At 44.9% G+C, this 17,687-nt stretch overlaps 1 protein-coding gene across 1 annotated transcript in view; it reads left to right on the top strand.

The window, feature by feature from the left end:
- Positions 1-17,687, top strand: part of EMC2 (ER membrane protein complex subunit 2) — a 201,185-nt gene that overhangs the window by 142,011 nt on the left and 41,487 nt on the right. Inside the window, exons 9-10 of the mRNA XM_082259776.1 lie at positions 8,922-9,003; positions 13,218-13,328. Of these exons, the coding sequence (XP_082115902.1) occupies positions 8,922-9,003; positions 13,218-13,328 (193 nt within the window). The remainder of the gene's footprint in view (positions 1-8,921; positions 9,004-13,217; positions 13,329-17,687) is intronic.

The following is a 17,687-nucleotide window of genomic DNA, read 5'->3' on the forward strand; positions in this document are numbered from 1 at the left end:
GCATCCTCCGGCAAAAAGAAACAGGCGCAATGCTGAAGGCAGTTTACAGCACATGCTTATTTTGGTGGTGTAATTATTAATGTGGAATGTATGTTCCTTGCTAAAGAACATTATTTTTTTTTATCAAGTTATTATGGGCAAATTTCCACTTTAGGCTCCGTTCACATCTAGGCGTTTTGGGGCGTTTTTGGGGCGTTTTTCTGCTCTAGGATCAGCTCTCAAAACGCCCAACAAGACAAATCCTATTCATTTCAATGGCCCCTGTTCACATCTGAGCGTTTTGAGGCTGTATACAAAACGCCCAACGCTCAAAAAAGTACATGAGCTTCTTTTTGGGCAGATTACAGGCGTTTTCCATTGATCTCTATTCAATCTAAAAACGCCTGCACAAAAATCGCGGTAAAAAACGCCGCAAAAATCGCGGTAAAATCGCGGTAAAAAACGCGCGAAAAACGCTACGCTCAGGTGTGAATGTAGCCTTAAGGATTGTCGTTTAAAAGTACATTTTGATTGCTTTTATTATTCAGTTTTGAAAGTAATGTAATTTACCAAAAGAAAACCAGACAGGTTACAAGTCCATTCAAAGAAAATTTTTCATCCTGCTCCTTTGAATTTTCTCATAACTATGGTAAAAACTTAACATTGATTTTAACCCACTAATGACTAGAAAATCAAATGCTCCTAAAAGGAAAAAATATTTGATTGAAATTCTACTAGTGTATAGCCAGCCTAATTATAAAACAATGGCTGTTTAGGGACATCAGGTGCTAAGTTGAAGGCACACCCAAAACTATGTGTGTATATATGTGTGCACTACTATGCAAACGTTTTAGACAGGTGTGAAAAAATGCTGTAAATTAACCGCTTGCCGACCAGCCACAGTAGTTTTACGGCGGCAGGTCGGCTCTGTCCCGCGATACGACGTACCTGTACGTCACTTCACAGGACCGCTAGTGTGGGTTCGTGCGCCGATTGGCCACAGGGGGAGCCAATCAGCGGGTCCGGGGGCCGCGACGACTCCTAGAATATTTGACACGGTCCTGACCTCAGTATCCGAGGAAAGGGATTTAGGAGTAATTATTTCAGAAGACTTAAAGGTGGGAGGACAATGTAATAGAGCAGCACGAAATGCCAGCAGAATGCTTGGATGTATAGGGAGAGGTATAAGCAGTAGAAAGAGAGAAGTGCTTATGCCGCTCTACAGAACAGTGGTGAGACCTCACTTGGAGTATTGTGCGCAGTACTGGAGGCCATATCTCCAGAAGGATATAGATACTCTAGAGAGAGTTCAGAGAAGCGCTACTAAACTAGTACATGGATTGCAGGAAAAAACTTACCAGGAAAGGTTAAAGGACCTTAACATGTATAGCTTGGAAGAAAGAAGAGAAAGAGGGGATATGATAGAAACTTTTAAATACATAAAGGGAATCAACTCGGTAAAGGAGGAGAGCATATTTAAAAGAAGAAAAACTACCACAAGAGGACACAGTTTTAAATTAGAGGGGCAAAGGTTTAAAAGTAATATGAGGAAGTATTACTTTACTGAGAGAGTAGTGGATGCATGGAATAACCTTCCTGCAGAAGTGGTAGCTGCAAATACAGTGAAGGAGTTTAAGCATGCATGGGATAGGCATAAGGCTATCCTTCATATAAGATAGGGCCAGGGACTATTCATAGGATTCAGATATATTGGGCAGACTAGATGGGCCAAATGGTTCTTATCTGCCGACACATTCTATGTTTCTATGTTTCCCATTTAGGAACACAGGTCTATGTGTTCATTCAGCAAGCCCATCCCCCACACAGTCAGAAAGCACTCCCTAATGACACATTTAACACTTTGATTGTCTCTGCTTTTAACCCATCCCCTGCCAGTGTCATTAGTACAGTAACAGTGCATATTTTCTTTATCGTACATCACGGGACACCGAGCCAGTAATAATGGCTATCTGGGTTATACGCTACCTTTAGGTGATTGGACACTGACAACCAATAGACAGGAAGTTCCTTCCACATAACCCCTCCCATACAGGAAGAACCTCAGTTTTTTCCACCAGTGTCTTGAAGGGTGGTGGTCATGGTTGTTAAAGCTCTTTAATCTTAAAAAATGTCCCAGTAAGAGGGCGTTTTGATCGGATCCATTCGGATGGCTAAGCGCTATGTGACCCATCTGGGCACTGAACCCTGGTTATTTATTATCCCAAGGAGTTTGCCAGCAGAGTGTGGACCCCCTGAAAAAGGGGGACCCTGTCCTTGAATGTCTGATTTGACAAAGCCCACCATGATGGATGAAGTCTGGGTCCTGTATAGGACTCTGTGGCAGGACTGAGAAGTCTGTTCCTTTTTCCCCTCTCTTTCAAAAAAAAAAAAGTTTGCAGGGAAGGAATTGCACATTTTCTCTCCTGGGTTGTAGTACTGTGTTTTGGCCACTAGATGTCGCTGTTCAGAAATGTATTGTGCCTGTGTACCTTCTGTGTCTGGACTCTTACATAGTTACATAGTAGGTGAGGTTGAATAAAGACAATAGTCCATCCAGTTCAACCTGTGTAGGTGTGTGTGACTGTAATCATCTAACATAGCCCTTAATCTCCTGATCCTTGAGATGTAAGTCTAAGAGTCTTTTGAAAGTCAACATACTACCCGCAGAAACCACCTCTTGTGGTAGACAATTCCACAATCTTGTAGCCCTAACAGTAAAGAACCCTCCTCGTTGCCTGAGGTTAAAACGCTTCTCCTCTAATCGCATTGTATGTCCTCGAGTCCTCATGCAATTCCTTCGAATGAACAGCTTTTTTCCTAAGCTGAGATCCCCATTAAGATATTTATAAATTGCTATCATGTCCCCTCTCAGACGTCTCTTCTCCAGGGAAAATAAATCGAGCGATTGCAGCCGCTCTTCATAGTTAAGGTCCTCCAACCCCCTAATCAGTTTAGTTGCCCTTCTCTGGACTTTCTCCAGCTCCAACACATCCCTCCTGAGGACTGGCGACCAGAACTGGACAGAATACACCAGATGCGGTCGGACCAGAGTTTTATAAAGGATTATAGTAAAGGAAGGATTATAGTCTTCTCTCTGGAATACATCCCTTTCTTTATGCATGCTAATATTCTGTTGGCTTTGGAAGCTGCCGCTTGACATTGCATGCTGTTGCCTAATCTATCATCAACCAAGACTCCCAGATCTTTCTCCATTTTTGATTCCCCCAAGGGTTCCCCTCCTAACGTGTATTGTGTTTTTATGTTTTTAGTCCCCAAGTGCAAAACCTTACACTTCTCCACGTTAAACCTCATTTGCCATGTCGTTGCCCACTCCGTAATTTTGTCCAGGTCATTCTGTAGGATATCTGCTTCATGCTGTGCAGTTATTGCCCTGCCCAATTTTGTGTCATCTGCAAAAACTGATAATGAACTACTGATCCCGTCCTCAATGCTGTTTATGAATAAATTGAACAAGGTTGGTCCCAGGACTGAGCCCTGGGGGACCCCGCTTACTACCTCAGACCAGTCTGAGTATGCGCTGTTTATTACCACCCTTTGGACACGGCCTTTTAGCCAGTTCCGTATCCAAGAGCAAACCCTGCTGTCGATACCTGCAGACCTTATTTTATAAATAAGCGCTTGTGGGGAACTGTATCAAACGCCTTAGCGAAATCCAAGTACACCACATCCACTGGTCTGCCCCTATCTAGCTCACAGCTCACCTCCTCGTAGAATGCTAAGAGATTGGTTTGACAAGAACGCCCATTTGTAAACTCATGCTGGTTACTACTGATGATGTTGTCTCTCAGGTCAGCTTGGCTCTGTTTCTCCATATATCTATGGACGTGCACAGATTACGTCACGGGTGTGCACGTGGATCGCCTCTCACTTATCTAAGTGGTGCAGCTGGCTGGATGTGATTGTTTCTCTGCTAAGCTGAGCTGCTGACCGGGACCTTTGGGACACAGAGCAGGTTGCAGTTTCTGTTTGGGCATGTGAATTTGGAGGCTTGGGCACGGCTACACGGTAGGAGAAGGGTAGTTGTTCTGTGATAGCTGTACAGTGCTGGATCACAGTTTTTGTCTACCTTTTTGTGCAACAGGTTGTTACCTTACTTCTGGGTCTTACTTTATGTAAAGCAATGTCTTCCATAAAAAGAAGGGGGGGTGGCGCAGCAGGAAAAGGGACAAGTGTTCCTGCATCAGGATTAAATAGTCCTAGTTTGGCTCCCTTTGGGCTATCTTCCCCGGAGAGGCCTGAAGCAACTGGTCAGTCTGAGCCATTACGCTTATCGGGTATTGTTGCTACCTCCAATGCCTCAGTGTCTACCTATGTTACTAAGGATGACCTAGCCTCTGCCTTGGCTAGCCTTGAAGGTAAAATGTTGATGTTTTGTTCCCCAAATCACTTAGTTATCACTTTTACCTTATGGCAAGATGCTCTATCATGCTGAAAAAGGCATTGTTAGTCCCCAAACTGTTCTTGAATGGTTGGGAAAAGTTGTTCTCGGAGGATGTTTTTGTACCATTCTTTATTCATACGCTGTACATATATAGGTACAGTATCTCACAAAAGTGAGTACACCCCTCACATTTTTGTAAATATTTTATTATATCTTTTCATGTGACAACACTGAAGAAATTACACTTTGCTACAATGTAAAGTAGTGAGTGTACAGCTTGTATAACAGTGTAAATTTGCTGTCCCCTCAAAATAAACACACAGCCATTAATGTCTAAACCGCTGGTAACAAAAGTGAGTACACCCCTAAGTGAAAATGTCTAAATTGGGCCCAATTAGCCATTTTTCCTCATGTGACTCGTTAGTGTTAGAAGGTCTTAGGTGTGAATGTGAAGAAGCAGGTGTGTTAAATTTGGTGTTATCGCTCTCACTCTCTCATACTGGTCACTGGAAGTTCTATATGTCACCTCATGGCAAAGAACTCTCTTAAGGATCTGAAAAAAAAGAATTGTTCTACATAAAGATGGCCTAGGCTATAAGAAGATTGCCAAGACCCTGAAACTGAGCTGCAGCACGGTGGCCAAGACCATATAGCGGTTAAACAGGACAGGTTCCAATCGGAACAGGCCTTGCCATGGTCGAGCAAAGAAGTTGAGTGCACACGCTCAGCGTCATATCCAGAGGTTGTCTTTGGGAAATAGACGTATGAGGGCTGCCAGCATTGCTGCAGAGACTGCAGGGGTGGGGGGTCAGCCTGTTAGTTCTTAGACCATACGCCGCACACTGCATCAAATTGGTCTGCATGGCTGTCGCCCAGAAGGAAGCCTCTTCTAAAGATGATGCACAAGAAAGCCTGCAAACAGTTTGCTGAAGACAAGCAGACTAAGGACATAGATTACTGGAACCATGTCCTGTGGTCTGATTAGACCAAGATAAACGTATTTTTTTTAGATGGTGTCAAGCGTGTGTGGAGGCAACCGGGTGAGGAGTACAAAGACAAGTGTGTCTTGCATACAGTCAGGCATGATGGTGGAAGTGTCATGGTCTGGGGCTGCATGAGTGCTGCCAGCACTAGGGAGCTACAGTACATTGAGGGAACCATGAATGCCAACATGCACTGCGACATACTGAAGCAGCGCATGAGACCCTCCCTTCGGAGACTGGGTAGTAGGGCAGTTCTCCAACATAACGAACCCAAACAGACATTCAAGACGACCGCTGCCTTGTTAAAGAAGCTGAGGGTAAAGGTGATGGACGGGCCAAGCATGTCTCCCGATCTAAACCCTATTGAGCATCTGTGGGACATCCTCAAATGGAAGGTGGAGGAGTGCAAGGTCTTTAACATCCAGCAGCTCCGTGATGTCATCACGAAGGAATGGAAGAGGACTCCAGTGGCAACCTGTGAAGCTCTGGTGAACTTCATGCCTGAGAGGGTTAAGGCAGTGCAGGAAAATAATGGTGGCCACACAAAATATTCACACATTGGCCCAATTTGGACATTTTGACTTAGGGGTGTGTTTACTTTTGTTGCCAGCGGTTTAGACATTAATGGCTGTGTGTTGAGCTATTTTGAGGGGACAGCAAATTGACAGTTATACAAGCTGTACACTCACTACTTTACATTGTAGTAAAGTGTCATTTCTTCAGTGTTGTCACATAAAAAGGTATAATAAAATATTTAAAAAAATGTGAGGGGTGTACTCACTTTTGTGAGATACTGTTTATATTATGAAGCCCAATTTAGAATTCCCACTATGGTCTGAATTTGTACATTGGCTGTTTAATCTTATGTTGTTTTACCACAGTTCTGGGAGGAAACATTGGTGAGAGTGGATTAGCCATCACTTCTAGCACACTTTTTCCAGTATGTATGTGAACTCTGTCCTGTGAAGGCAAAGGCTTGCGCTATCTGTCTTAAGAGGCTGTGCCCTGCCTAAATTCTATAGCTCTATATCACATTAGCTGTTTCCTTCCTGCCCATGATGAGTGTATAGTGAAGACTTCAAATTCCATCTGGTTATGCCCGAACAATAAAATATTTGACTGCTTTAAATTTATCGGTATCATAAAGGCCCAGTAAAAAGTTATGTTTTCTTTTTTTACTGGGTCCCTAAAGCATCTCAAATAATAATATATTACCGTTGCAGTTTTTAAACAGAAAATTACATTCTTTAATTCTTAAAGTGACCTTGCCATGTAATAGAGAAACTCCCTTTCTTGCTTGTCCATTGAGAGATACAGTAAGTCTTTAATCTTTGGGTTATACTGCTGCCTACAGGAGATTGGCAAAAAAAAACAACAAAATGTAGACCAGCCCAGGAACCCCCCCCCCCCCCTTACTACCAGCATGCCCATGAAAGACTAACCTATTTTTTAACCATCCGCAGAACCTGCCGTAACTAAATTGACATTACATGCAACAATGAGGAAGATATTATACCAACATCACAGTTTGGTTTTCAAAAAACCAAAATATTAATGTCCAAATAATTTTGTTGTGCCTTGATAAAATGTTCAAATCTTTTAAAAACACAGGGCACATTTAAAATCAGAAAATAATGTGTACAGATCCAGAATATTATCTGCCTTAGCACTTGATATTCTTCAGAATTGGCTAGCAAATGAGAGGAAGAGATACAATGGGTATAGAAAATAATCACCCCCCTTTAAAATCACATTTTGTTGCTTTGCAGCCTGAAATGAAGACACAGTTTTTGTTGTATGCAGCTGTATTTACTCAGTGCAACTTATAACATCCAGTGAAAGCTGGTGTGGGAGACCCATGTACCCCAGTACCATGCAATCCAGTTGCACTACATTTTTAAAAAGTAGTGCATGCAAATGAATAGGCTGAACAAGATCACGTTTCTCTGTGATTCCTGGTGTGAACCGGCACAAAGTCTGATTCCAGACATTTTTTTTTTTAATTTTCTCTTTCGTTCATTGACGGACACAGCTCCTGATTCTTCTTAGCCATTGGGTTATACTGCCCACTACAGGAGTAGGACACGTTTAGCTTAACTGAAGTTTCTCTTTCAAAATATTTGGGAGGTTTCCCTGCTTACGCTGCCCCACAAGGTGACCTCCTTTGGTGGCTATCACCTCTGCATGCAGGGTGTCGGAACTGACATTGTTATCCTGTCGTTCACCTTAATGTGATTCACAAGGATAAGGTGGTGCTTTGCCTCTGTCCGTCATTCCTTCTTAAGGTTGTCTGATTTAGATTTAAATGAAAACGTCTGAAGGAAATTTCTTTGCATGTCTTGGATGTGGTCAGGGCAATTAGGGTGTACCTGACGGCTACGGAGTCTTTTAGGAAGTCAGACTCTCTATTTGGGCTCACGGACGAACCTCACGGAAGGTTGTCCGCTTCTTCTGCAATCATTTCCAGATGAATCAGAACGTGGTTCAGGCCTATTGAACCAGGGGTCATGTTCCTCCTTTCCCTGTTTAGCGCACACCACTATGGTGCTTAGTGTCTCCTGGGCTTTCCGTCATCAAGCGTCAGTGACACAAGTTTGCTAGGCGGCCACCTAGTCGTTGGTACACACTTTTACAAAGTTTTTATAAAGTGGTTGTGTTGGCATCTGCGAATGCTTCTTTTGGCTGCAAGGTTTTGCTTGCTGCTTTTTAGAGGACCTGGTACTCTTTGAGGGTGTATTGTTTTTCAGATGAGCTCCTGTTTATGGTTGAGCTCAGTTACCTGTTTGGCTATGGTTCGCCTTGGGAATTTTTTTTCTGTTTTTTTTTTTTTTCCCCTCATGTTTAACACTGCTTTGGGACGTCCCAGTGGTTAAGAAGAATCAGGAGCTGTGTCTGTCAATGAACGAAAGAGAAAATGGGATTTTTGACTTACCGTAAAATCCATTTCTCTGATGTTCATTGACGGACACAGCACCAACCCCTCTGTGGAGTTGGCTTTCTTCTGACACTGCTTGTAACAAAACTGAGTGCCTATAGTGGAAAGTGGGTGTATACCCCCTGGGACTGCCCATAGGCATAGTCAAGCCTTTTCCAGCCTAGTGTCCTACTCCTATAGGGGGCAGTATAACCCAGTGGTTAAGAAGAATCAGGAGCTGTGTCCGTCAATGATCATCAGAGAATTTCAAGATAAGTCAAAAATCACATTTTTTTCAGGTTTTTGTTTTCGATAGAGTGAGAAGTGTTTTAAAATTTGTCAAGTTTTTGATACTGTCTGTGACCTCATTGGAGAGTAATTGTCATTGGGAGTCCAAGGCACAGACAGTAGTAAATATATTGTCAGAAAATCTAACCCTGTCCACACTCTACTAAGCCTCCATAGTGGGGAGGAAGAAAGTTGGGACATATTGGGAAAAAGTAATGTGGAATTTTTTTTTTTTAATCTCACTGGTTTAAGAGGTAGGTTTGAGTTAAAGAATATTTATGCGGTTTGTGATCTGTAAAGCAACTTTTAATGTGTGTTTTTTTTTTTTTTTTTCTTTTCCCTCTCCACTGTATAGCTATGCAAAGGCTGCCTTCTGCCTGGAGGAACTCATATTGACAAACCCACACAATCACTTTTACTATCAGCAGTTTGCAGAAGTGAGTATTGTTAAATGTCACCAGATTTTCAAAATGGAATTTGCAGACACCGTATTGACCATGCCCACAGTAACCCTACCCACATAATCATGTTCCCCTCCACATTTATAGCCACCCCCACAAAAACAAGCCCTTATTTTAAACGCCCTCTTAAACAATTGTCCATAGCTATGAAATGTCATGCATAGTGCGCTGTGACCAAATTGCAGTGACAGCAGGATGGACTTAAAGGGGTATTGCCAAAACAAAACCTGAGCCTATTATGCTATTGGTCGGTAGTAAGTAGCGCATAGTGTGCAGGGGTCTGGATTAAAGTAATACTAAAGTCAATTCATTTCTTTTTTGGGTTAAAAATATCATGTTCTACTTACCTGCTCTGTGTAATGATTTTGCACAGAGAAGCTCAGATCCTCATCTTTTCTGGTCCCTTGCCGGCGCTCCTTGCCCCTCCTTCCAGCAAAGTGCTCCCACAGCAAGTAGCTTCAGGGTCAGGGTTACGTAGCGCAGAGTGCAGGAGTCAGCATTAACAAAGAGTGTGCAGAGCTCAGGAGTGCATAAAATCTCATTCTCTCTTTCGTCCATCGACAGACACAGCACGCTCCATAAATCATAACTAGTGGGACTTCCAAAAGCAGGGCCAAAAGGAAAATGAGGGGTGGGGAAAATAACCCAAGGCTAAACATAATAGCCCCTAACCAGGACACAGGAGCCTTAACCTGGGTCATGGGAGCCCCGTCTGAAAAATAAAAGTTTAAAGAAAAACATCCCTCAAGAGGGAACAACTCCTCTTAAACAGCAGCCTTCAAAACTTTGCAGCCAAAAAAAGCATCCGCAGATGCCAAAGTATCTACCTTATAGAATTTTGTGAAGGTATGCAAACTTGCGATATTGAAGCCTGATGAAGGGATGCACTCAGCGCCCGGTTAGAATGAGCCATGAAAGGGAAAGGTGGAACCAATGGAATAGGCCTGAGTCACCATCTGCTGATCCATCTGGAGATGGTAGCCGAAGAAGCAGCCAGCCCTTTTCTTGGTACGTCCGTAACCACAAAGAGTGAGTCTGACCTACGAAAAGACTCAGTAGCTGCCAGATACACTCGAATCGCACGAACCACATCCAAGGTGTGCAAAGCAAATTCCTTAGGACACAAAGATGGCAACATAATGTACTCATTCAAATGGAAGTCAGAGACCACTTTGGGCAGGAATGATGGACAGGGACGAAGAACCATTTTATCCCTATGGACCAATGGGGACTGCGCCCCCAATTCAGATACCCTGCGGGCCGAGGTAATAGCCACCAAAAATGTCACCTTCTGGAATAACGTAGGCAAGGGAATCTCCCGAATATTCTCAAATGGAGGTTTCTGGAGAACCGAAACTACTAAATTTAAATCCCATGGCGACAAGAGACAGTACAGGTGGAACCCCCTGAATGAAGGTACGAACTAAAGAGTGCGTGGCTAGGGGTCGCTGAAAGAATATTGCCAAGGCAGACACCTGGCCCTTGATGGTACTCAAGGCCAACTTCTGATCAACGCCCTGTGGAAGAAAGGTTAAAATCCAAGCCGCAGAAAAGGACTGAGGATGAGCGCCAATCGACTCACACCAAGAAATGTACTCTTTCAACGTACGATGGTATATCTTGCTGGAAGACGACTTCCTCGCCTATACCATAGTAGGGATCACTGATCCAGACAGACCTTTATCCCTCAGTACCTGGATTTTAATAGCCAAGCCATTAAAACCAGCAAATGTAAGGCAGGATGGTAGATCAGCCCTTGGGACAACAGGTCTTTTGTACTAGTGACGTTTACAGCCACTAGTATGATTGAAAGATCCTCACTCTTGATTCCTCGCAGGAACTGCTTCAGTTGTCTCAAGCATCTCCCAGACTAAGGAAAAATGGCCCCAGTGACATCATCCGGCTACACAAACATGGCTGCCAACTGGAGACCAGCCAGACTAAGGGAAAATGGCCACCATCAGCTACAAACACTGAAGCATGCTGAAAGGATCTTTCCTGCGCCCTCTGCAAGGGGACCCTCCCTAAAGGTAGGACACACGTTTAGGAGAGCCTCTGCTGTGCATACTGCAAACAGCAGGGTATGCACCTTGGGGTCTCCTACACTGGGACCCCTCCAGGCTACCAGGGCGAGACACTCACTATCCCAGGACCCTTAAAGAGTGGGAATAGCAGGGGACACACCAGGGGTCTCTGCCCTGGGACCTCCACCAAAGTCTAGGTCCAGATGGGGGAAATGGGAGTGGGGAAAACCCAGCTCAGTGAGGGATTTAAGAATGGGAGGAGGGAACCTGCAGGCAGGTCCAACCGGTCCCTGGAGGTTACTCCCGTCCACCCCAAAGAAAACCACCAAATGGGGAGAGGGGGGACTGTACTTACCCTTCCATGGGGCAGATAACGCTCCAGACAGAACTCCTCGCCACCAAAGTAGGGGAGCTGTCGGCCAAGGGACCGCTGCCACTCAGACCCAAGCCCGGTTGTTTGCAACCCTGCAAGACGTTTAACTCACGGGCCAGCCTTAGTCCGTGAGGCTATGTCGTGGCTGACCCAGTGCGTTGCTGCGGTCTGCACGCGCTAGCTGGCTGGGCTGGGGGGACCACTGGATCTAGATTATCCAGCCCATCACCCAGCCTGGCAGTTGATTGTAGATCTCCCGAGGGGAAAAAAAAAAGATGTAAGGAAGGAGAAAATTGCCAGGACCAGAGATGAATGGCCCATGGGCGTAGCCAGGTGTGTTTTGTTCTGCCTAGTCCTACTCCTGGAGGAGGCAATATAAACCACTAGTTATGATTTATGTAGCGCTTTGTGCGTCGATGAACGAAAGAGGAAATCAAAATATTTTAACAATATTAAGGTTAGCATCTGCCTATTTAAAAGGGGCAGTCCCTGGCACAAGAACATCCCTGGCATCGGCAGTGTTTCAATCTTCACACTGTGCAGGCACCAATCATCTCCCCGTTGGTGGGCCAGATTTCCTTTTCTGGCCACTTAAGGAAGTAAAACCGCTTGCACCAACCCAGTGCACACTCCAGTGACAGCCACTTGTATAGTACTTGAGCCTAACAGCAAAGGCAGTGTGCTGGCCACAGGGGACAAAGAAAGAGGAGAGTGCCTAACTATCAGAGAGGATGTAATTGCTGCTAAACACACTGAACACATGAGAGCAGTGCATTAGGAAATGCTTTTACCATATTATATACGATGCACTGTATGGGCTTGGTGCATAATTATTTTAAGTCTGGAACAACATTTCTGGTGCCTTAAACTGCACTTCTGCATTACGCCCTCCTGACCCCTTGCCCTCTGTGCGTTGCATCCTTCTGACCCCTTGCCCTTTGTGCGTTATGCCCTCCTGAACTGTGCACACTGTTTGTTACTCCTGATCCCGGCACACTGTTTACTTACTACTGTCCTATAAACACTGTATTTGTACTTACCATAAATTCCATTTCTCTGAGTTAACCGACGGACACAGCACCCACTCCTCTATCGAGTTCTGATATTTCTAATACTGCTTGCTAAACTGATTACTTTTGAGCAGAGAGGGGGGGTTATATACCAGCTGAGGATGTTCCATGGGCGTAGCCAGGCGTTTTTTTGTTCTGCCTAGTCCTACTCCTGGAGGAGGCAATATAACCCACTAGTTATGATTTATGGAGTGCTGTGTCCATCGTTGAACTCAGAAAAATGGATTTTATGGTAAGTGCAAAAATCCCATTATTTTAAAATAAACCTGCGCTTTGCCCATGAAGTGCAAAGCAAAAAGTTCACTTTAGTTGTCCCTACGCCCAGCACCACATACTCCCCTTTCCTTTGCTTCTATGCCACAATATTCAGCCATCATGTGCAGTCCTCTTCAAACTGCCAGTCATTTGCTTAGCTTTCACTGGGCTGTGGACCATTGCTCTGTTTGACAGAGCAGGCAATTAGTATTGGCCCAGCACTGTCACATGGTCCTGTAGGCCTGGAAGTACTGGATATTTTCATTGTTCTCAACAGCTGAACAGATTAAAAAAGTTACATATTCTACTTGTTGCTGCATGGGGGAATCCTAAAACCGATTTAAAATAATTGTATAGTCTTGTCAGCCAGAGCTTTGTTTCATTGAAAATCCATTCCTTCGACTTAACTGTTTTTGGCACAATAATACTCTTTTCTTGATATTAATTTTTTTTTTTTTTTTTTATCAGGTAAAATACACCCAAGGTGGACTTGAAAATCTTGAACTTGCTAGAAAATATTTTTCCCAGTCTTTGAAGCTGAATAACCACAACATGAGGGCATTGTTTGGCCTTTATATAGTAAGTTTCAGTGGGATTGGGAGAATCATGTTTTCACATCAATTATCTAAGTTACTGCTTATTTTTACTTCTAGTCTCATAAGATTAGGTGATGTCATTACTGTGCTGCTCCCGATTCTCCTTGATGAACTGGATGCTGTATTTGAGGCCTTCACTATATGAATATCTTTGCTTCTGACTCACCCATTCTGGGGATCTGGGATTTCTGTACTCTGCTGCCTATTCTTGATCACTACCCCACCACTTGTTAGTACAGAGCAGCACTGATATGTGGAAGCAAAGCTGCTTTTCTAAAAAGATGGTTCTTCCACACAGACACCATGCAGAACAAGAACAAGCAAGCCTTGAACAAGGAAAATATTAGCTTCAGGGAGCCTAAGTAGCTAGTTATTGGCCCTCCGCTTGCTTTTTGTATTCAGTTTTCATAGTTCGGGTCTTCTTTAACCCTTTTTTTTTTTTTTATCAGAGCCGTTTTTTGGGTTTTTTGCACATGTTTAAATCAATTATTTTAGGCGTGAAGATTGCACAAAACCCCCAAAATATTATATATTTTCTGAAAACAGACACCCTAGGGATCAAAATAGTAGTAGTTGCATATTTTATATCACACGATATTACCGCAAAGGTCTAGGAAAAAGTAAAAATTGCACTAAAGTTAATTTTGGGACACAAACGCAATAAACTACCCAATTTTTTGTGCAAAATACCTAAGATGAGGTCCCGGGCCTGCAGATGGGCAAGCGGAGCCTGGCATATAGAAGGGGTGGGACGGCGGCACTACCGTTGCCAGGTGGGTTTTTAAGTAAACAAAATGCCTGTATCTGTCAGCCAGAAGTCTGCTTGTCAGATTTACATACAATCCTGGTGGCCGCAACCACGGGATTGTGTGTAAAACCCCCTGCTATCAGGTCCATATGACGTACGGAACTGGCAGCAGAAGGGTTAAAGCAGAACTAAACTGTACTTAAGCGGAGTTCCACCCTGAAAAACATTTTTTAGATAAAAATACCCCTGGGACAGTCAGGGCTAGTGCGTTTAGGCAACGTTAGCCTCTGAACTGTCCCGTTTCACTGACCTTTTAGAAGAAATACTTACCTTGAAAATGTCTTGTCCAGCGTTGCCATCTCAGGTGTGGGCAGCTGAAGCCGGAGTGTCCTCTTCGGTGATGTCGGAGTCCCAGAGTGCCCTGCACCGGCCCTGCTCATCACTTCCGGTGCAGGCGCGTCATCCCTGCATGCCCAGAAGCTGTTCAGCAGGGAATAAGGCGCCTGCACCGGAAGTGACGAGCAGGGCCCGTGCAGGCGCATTGACTAATGGGATCGATGATGTTCATCTCCCAGGAGTCAATGCAAGGAGGAAGTGACAGCGCAGGCCGCGACCGCAGAGGTTGGAAGAGGAAGGAAGGTAAGTATATTTTCTTTAAAAACAAGGCAAGTGAATTAAAAAAAAATGTTAATTATCCAATTGTTTTTCATGTAATTTAGAGCAAGCGGATGGGGAAAAGTTCATTTTGAGGGTGGAACTCCGCTTTAATAAAAATAAAAAAATAAATGCTTGTGGTTGGGACTATTTTATCTATTTTTTTCTTTTTTGTAATTGTACTTTGCCATGCATATTTGGCTCTGTGTACAATGCCGTAATCTGTAACAGAGTAATTGCTGGGTGTCAGAACAAAGTGACTTCTATTACCAGCCAATAAAGAAGACTGAAAATTTTGAACCTAGTAGATGATGATGATTGTGCCATGGCACTTTCATAGATTGGTGTGCCATAATTTTTAAGTATAGTGTGCCCTGGGGACCTGCAGCCACAGTTCTGTTTCAAGTTAACATTTGAATATAGGTTCATTTTAGAACTGCCTTCTGTATCCAGGTGACTCATTTTGTACTTTATTATAAGGCCCGGCAAGACTGATTTTTTACGTGGAAAGCATCCAGCTATGTAATATTTTACAAGGAAGATATTGATGCTTTACAGCTTCAGAATTCCTTTCATGGGTACAGATCAGCAGCTGTTTTCAGTGCAGATCCTTGCCTCCAGCTCAAAGACTTACTTTCTTTTTCATCGAGGCACACAGGAAAACTTTTGCCTTCGGGATTTACTGCTCCCTACAGAAGGACTTGACACTGGCAAAAAAAAATTAAAGGCCGGTCCAGAATAACCCCTACAACTACCAGTGAACCTCAGTTTCACATTCCTTCACTTGCTTTGTCTCTGATGACTCACTTTGTGAGTAGGCAGATTGGGCTGAGCACCAGGAGCTACTTCATTGCTAGAAAATACTTTTCTCTTACGTCCTCCGACAGTCGCCGCCTCTTCATATTCGTCACATATGGGGTATTAGACTTTGCTCCGAAGGAGTAGCTAGGCAACAGAATATGTTAACAATAAAGCTTTTAACATATCCCACCCTCAAGGGGTGGTCCCCTCAGTCAATACCCTCCTACTTCCTGCAACCATATCTCAGTTTTAATGTCTAGCTTGTCAGGAGTGGCTGGCTTTTTCTGTGCTGGGGCTTTCTGCCCCAGACTCTTTCTTCTTTTTAAAATTTTGTTTGAGTTTTCTCTCTACCTTTACTTAGCTGTTATTTTTGTCAGCATTAGTTAGTTCTTCGGATGAAGAGGATCACGCAGACTGGGTCTCGGGCTGATCCCCCTGATCGCAGGTCGTGGGTCAGTGGCTTCCCAGTCTGCCATCGAGCGTTCAGCCAGGTAACGCTCCTGGCACAGTGAACGACCCATCCCTGTTCGGTGCAGGGATGATTGGTGAGGTGGCTACCTCACTGGACGCTGTGCGGTTTCTTAACCCCCATTTTGTGCGTCTTGAATGCGACTCTCCCTGCCTCATGTGCAGCTGCTTGTTCGCCTGTGCGGGTCCCCCACGCCATGTGAGGTAAGTGTATTTATGTGGGGACCTGTCTGTCTGGGGGGGTGTCAGTCTGGGACTGTGTAACCTGCCTTTAATCACACTGCTTGTCTCCCTATCTCTCGGCTGCATGCTGTGGGCTGCAAGGGGGGGGGGGGGGGAGATGTGTGACACTGTCTGTGTCAGGCTGATCAGTGTGTGAAGCTGTGTGCTGGGGGGCATGTTTTTTGGCATGTTTGGGCACTATACAGCGATCGCTGCGGCGATCTGACATGTATTCTGATACTGGAATGTAATGTGTGTTTTTTTACTGCACTGTGGAGCGGCGGTTTCGGCGCCAAACGGCGCCATTTTGCCTGCACCCGCTCCGGCCGCATGTTTTACATGCATGGCGGCCATTTTCTTGTAGCCTCCCATAGGCTTACATAGAGCGCCCTGGCAGCATCACTTCCTCTTTCCAGGAACACCGATCGAGGCAGCAGCAGCGGCGAGGGTCTCCTCAGGTTTTACCCTTCTGTTCTTGCTATCCATTGCCTGTGTTCAGTTTGCATATTCCCTGTGGGGGTCTTATTGTGCTTGAGTGTGGTGCGGTGGGCTGCGCTTGCCGCGCTTGCTTAAAAGGGGCAGTTAACCCTTTGTTGTCTGGCATTACAGGGGCAATGGATTCTCAGGAGGGAAAATTTCCTACAGCCTTGGTGGAAAGCCAGGGGACCGCTGTCTCCCCCCCAGGGGGGGATTTGGCCACTATTGTGGCTGGCCTTGCTGCTCAGGTGCAGATGCTGGTGGCTGCTCAATCTACTAAAAGGACCAGAGTTGCTCTTTCCTCTGATTCTGAGGGTGAAGGTGATAGGGCTGTTATGGCGGGGGCCTCCTTATCGGGGTCCCGCTCCTCTCTTGATCTAATAGGGTCTGAGGTGGAGGCTGAAGTTGAGGGGGTTGATAATTCTCCCCCTGGCTCGCCTGAAGAGCTTGCAATCATGGATGAGTTGATTGCTTCCATAAAGCAAACGCTGCGTTTGCAGGATGAGGTGTGTCCCCCCGCCGCCTTGGCGGCTTATGGGACGCAGAGAAAACGCAGGACGCCGCAGGTTTTTCCCTGCAATGATGATTTTCAGCGCGCTGTTAAGGATCAATGGCGCAATCTACGCAAACCTTTTGCTGTACCAAGTAGATTCAAGCTGCGTTATCCTTTCTCGCCTTCCACTGATGAAAGGTGGTGTGTGCCACCCCCAGTGGATCACGCAATTGCGGTTTTAAACAAAGCCACTGCGATTCCTGCAGAGGATTCCCCTGTGTTCCGTGACGCCACGGATAGGAGACTGGAGTCTCTTACCCGTCATACTTATTCTGTTACGGGTTCTATGCTTAAGGCTCTGTTTGCTTCTCTCATGGCGGCCCAGGCGATCGCAAGTTGGACGCAGATGCTTAGGCGCGTCCTAGTGGCCGATTCGGCCTCACCGGCGACCCTGGATATGGTGGATCAAATCCACCAGG

The sequence above is a fragment of the Pelophylax lessonae genome (genome assembly GCF_965119305.1).
Source record: "Pelophylax lessonae genome assembly, chromosome: 5".
NCBI lineage: Eukaryota > Metazoa > Chordata > Amphibia > Anura > Ranidae > Pelophylax > Pelophylax lessonae.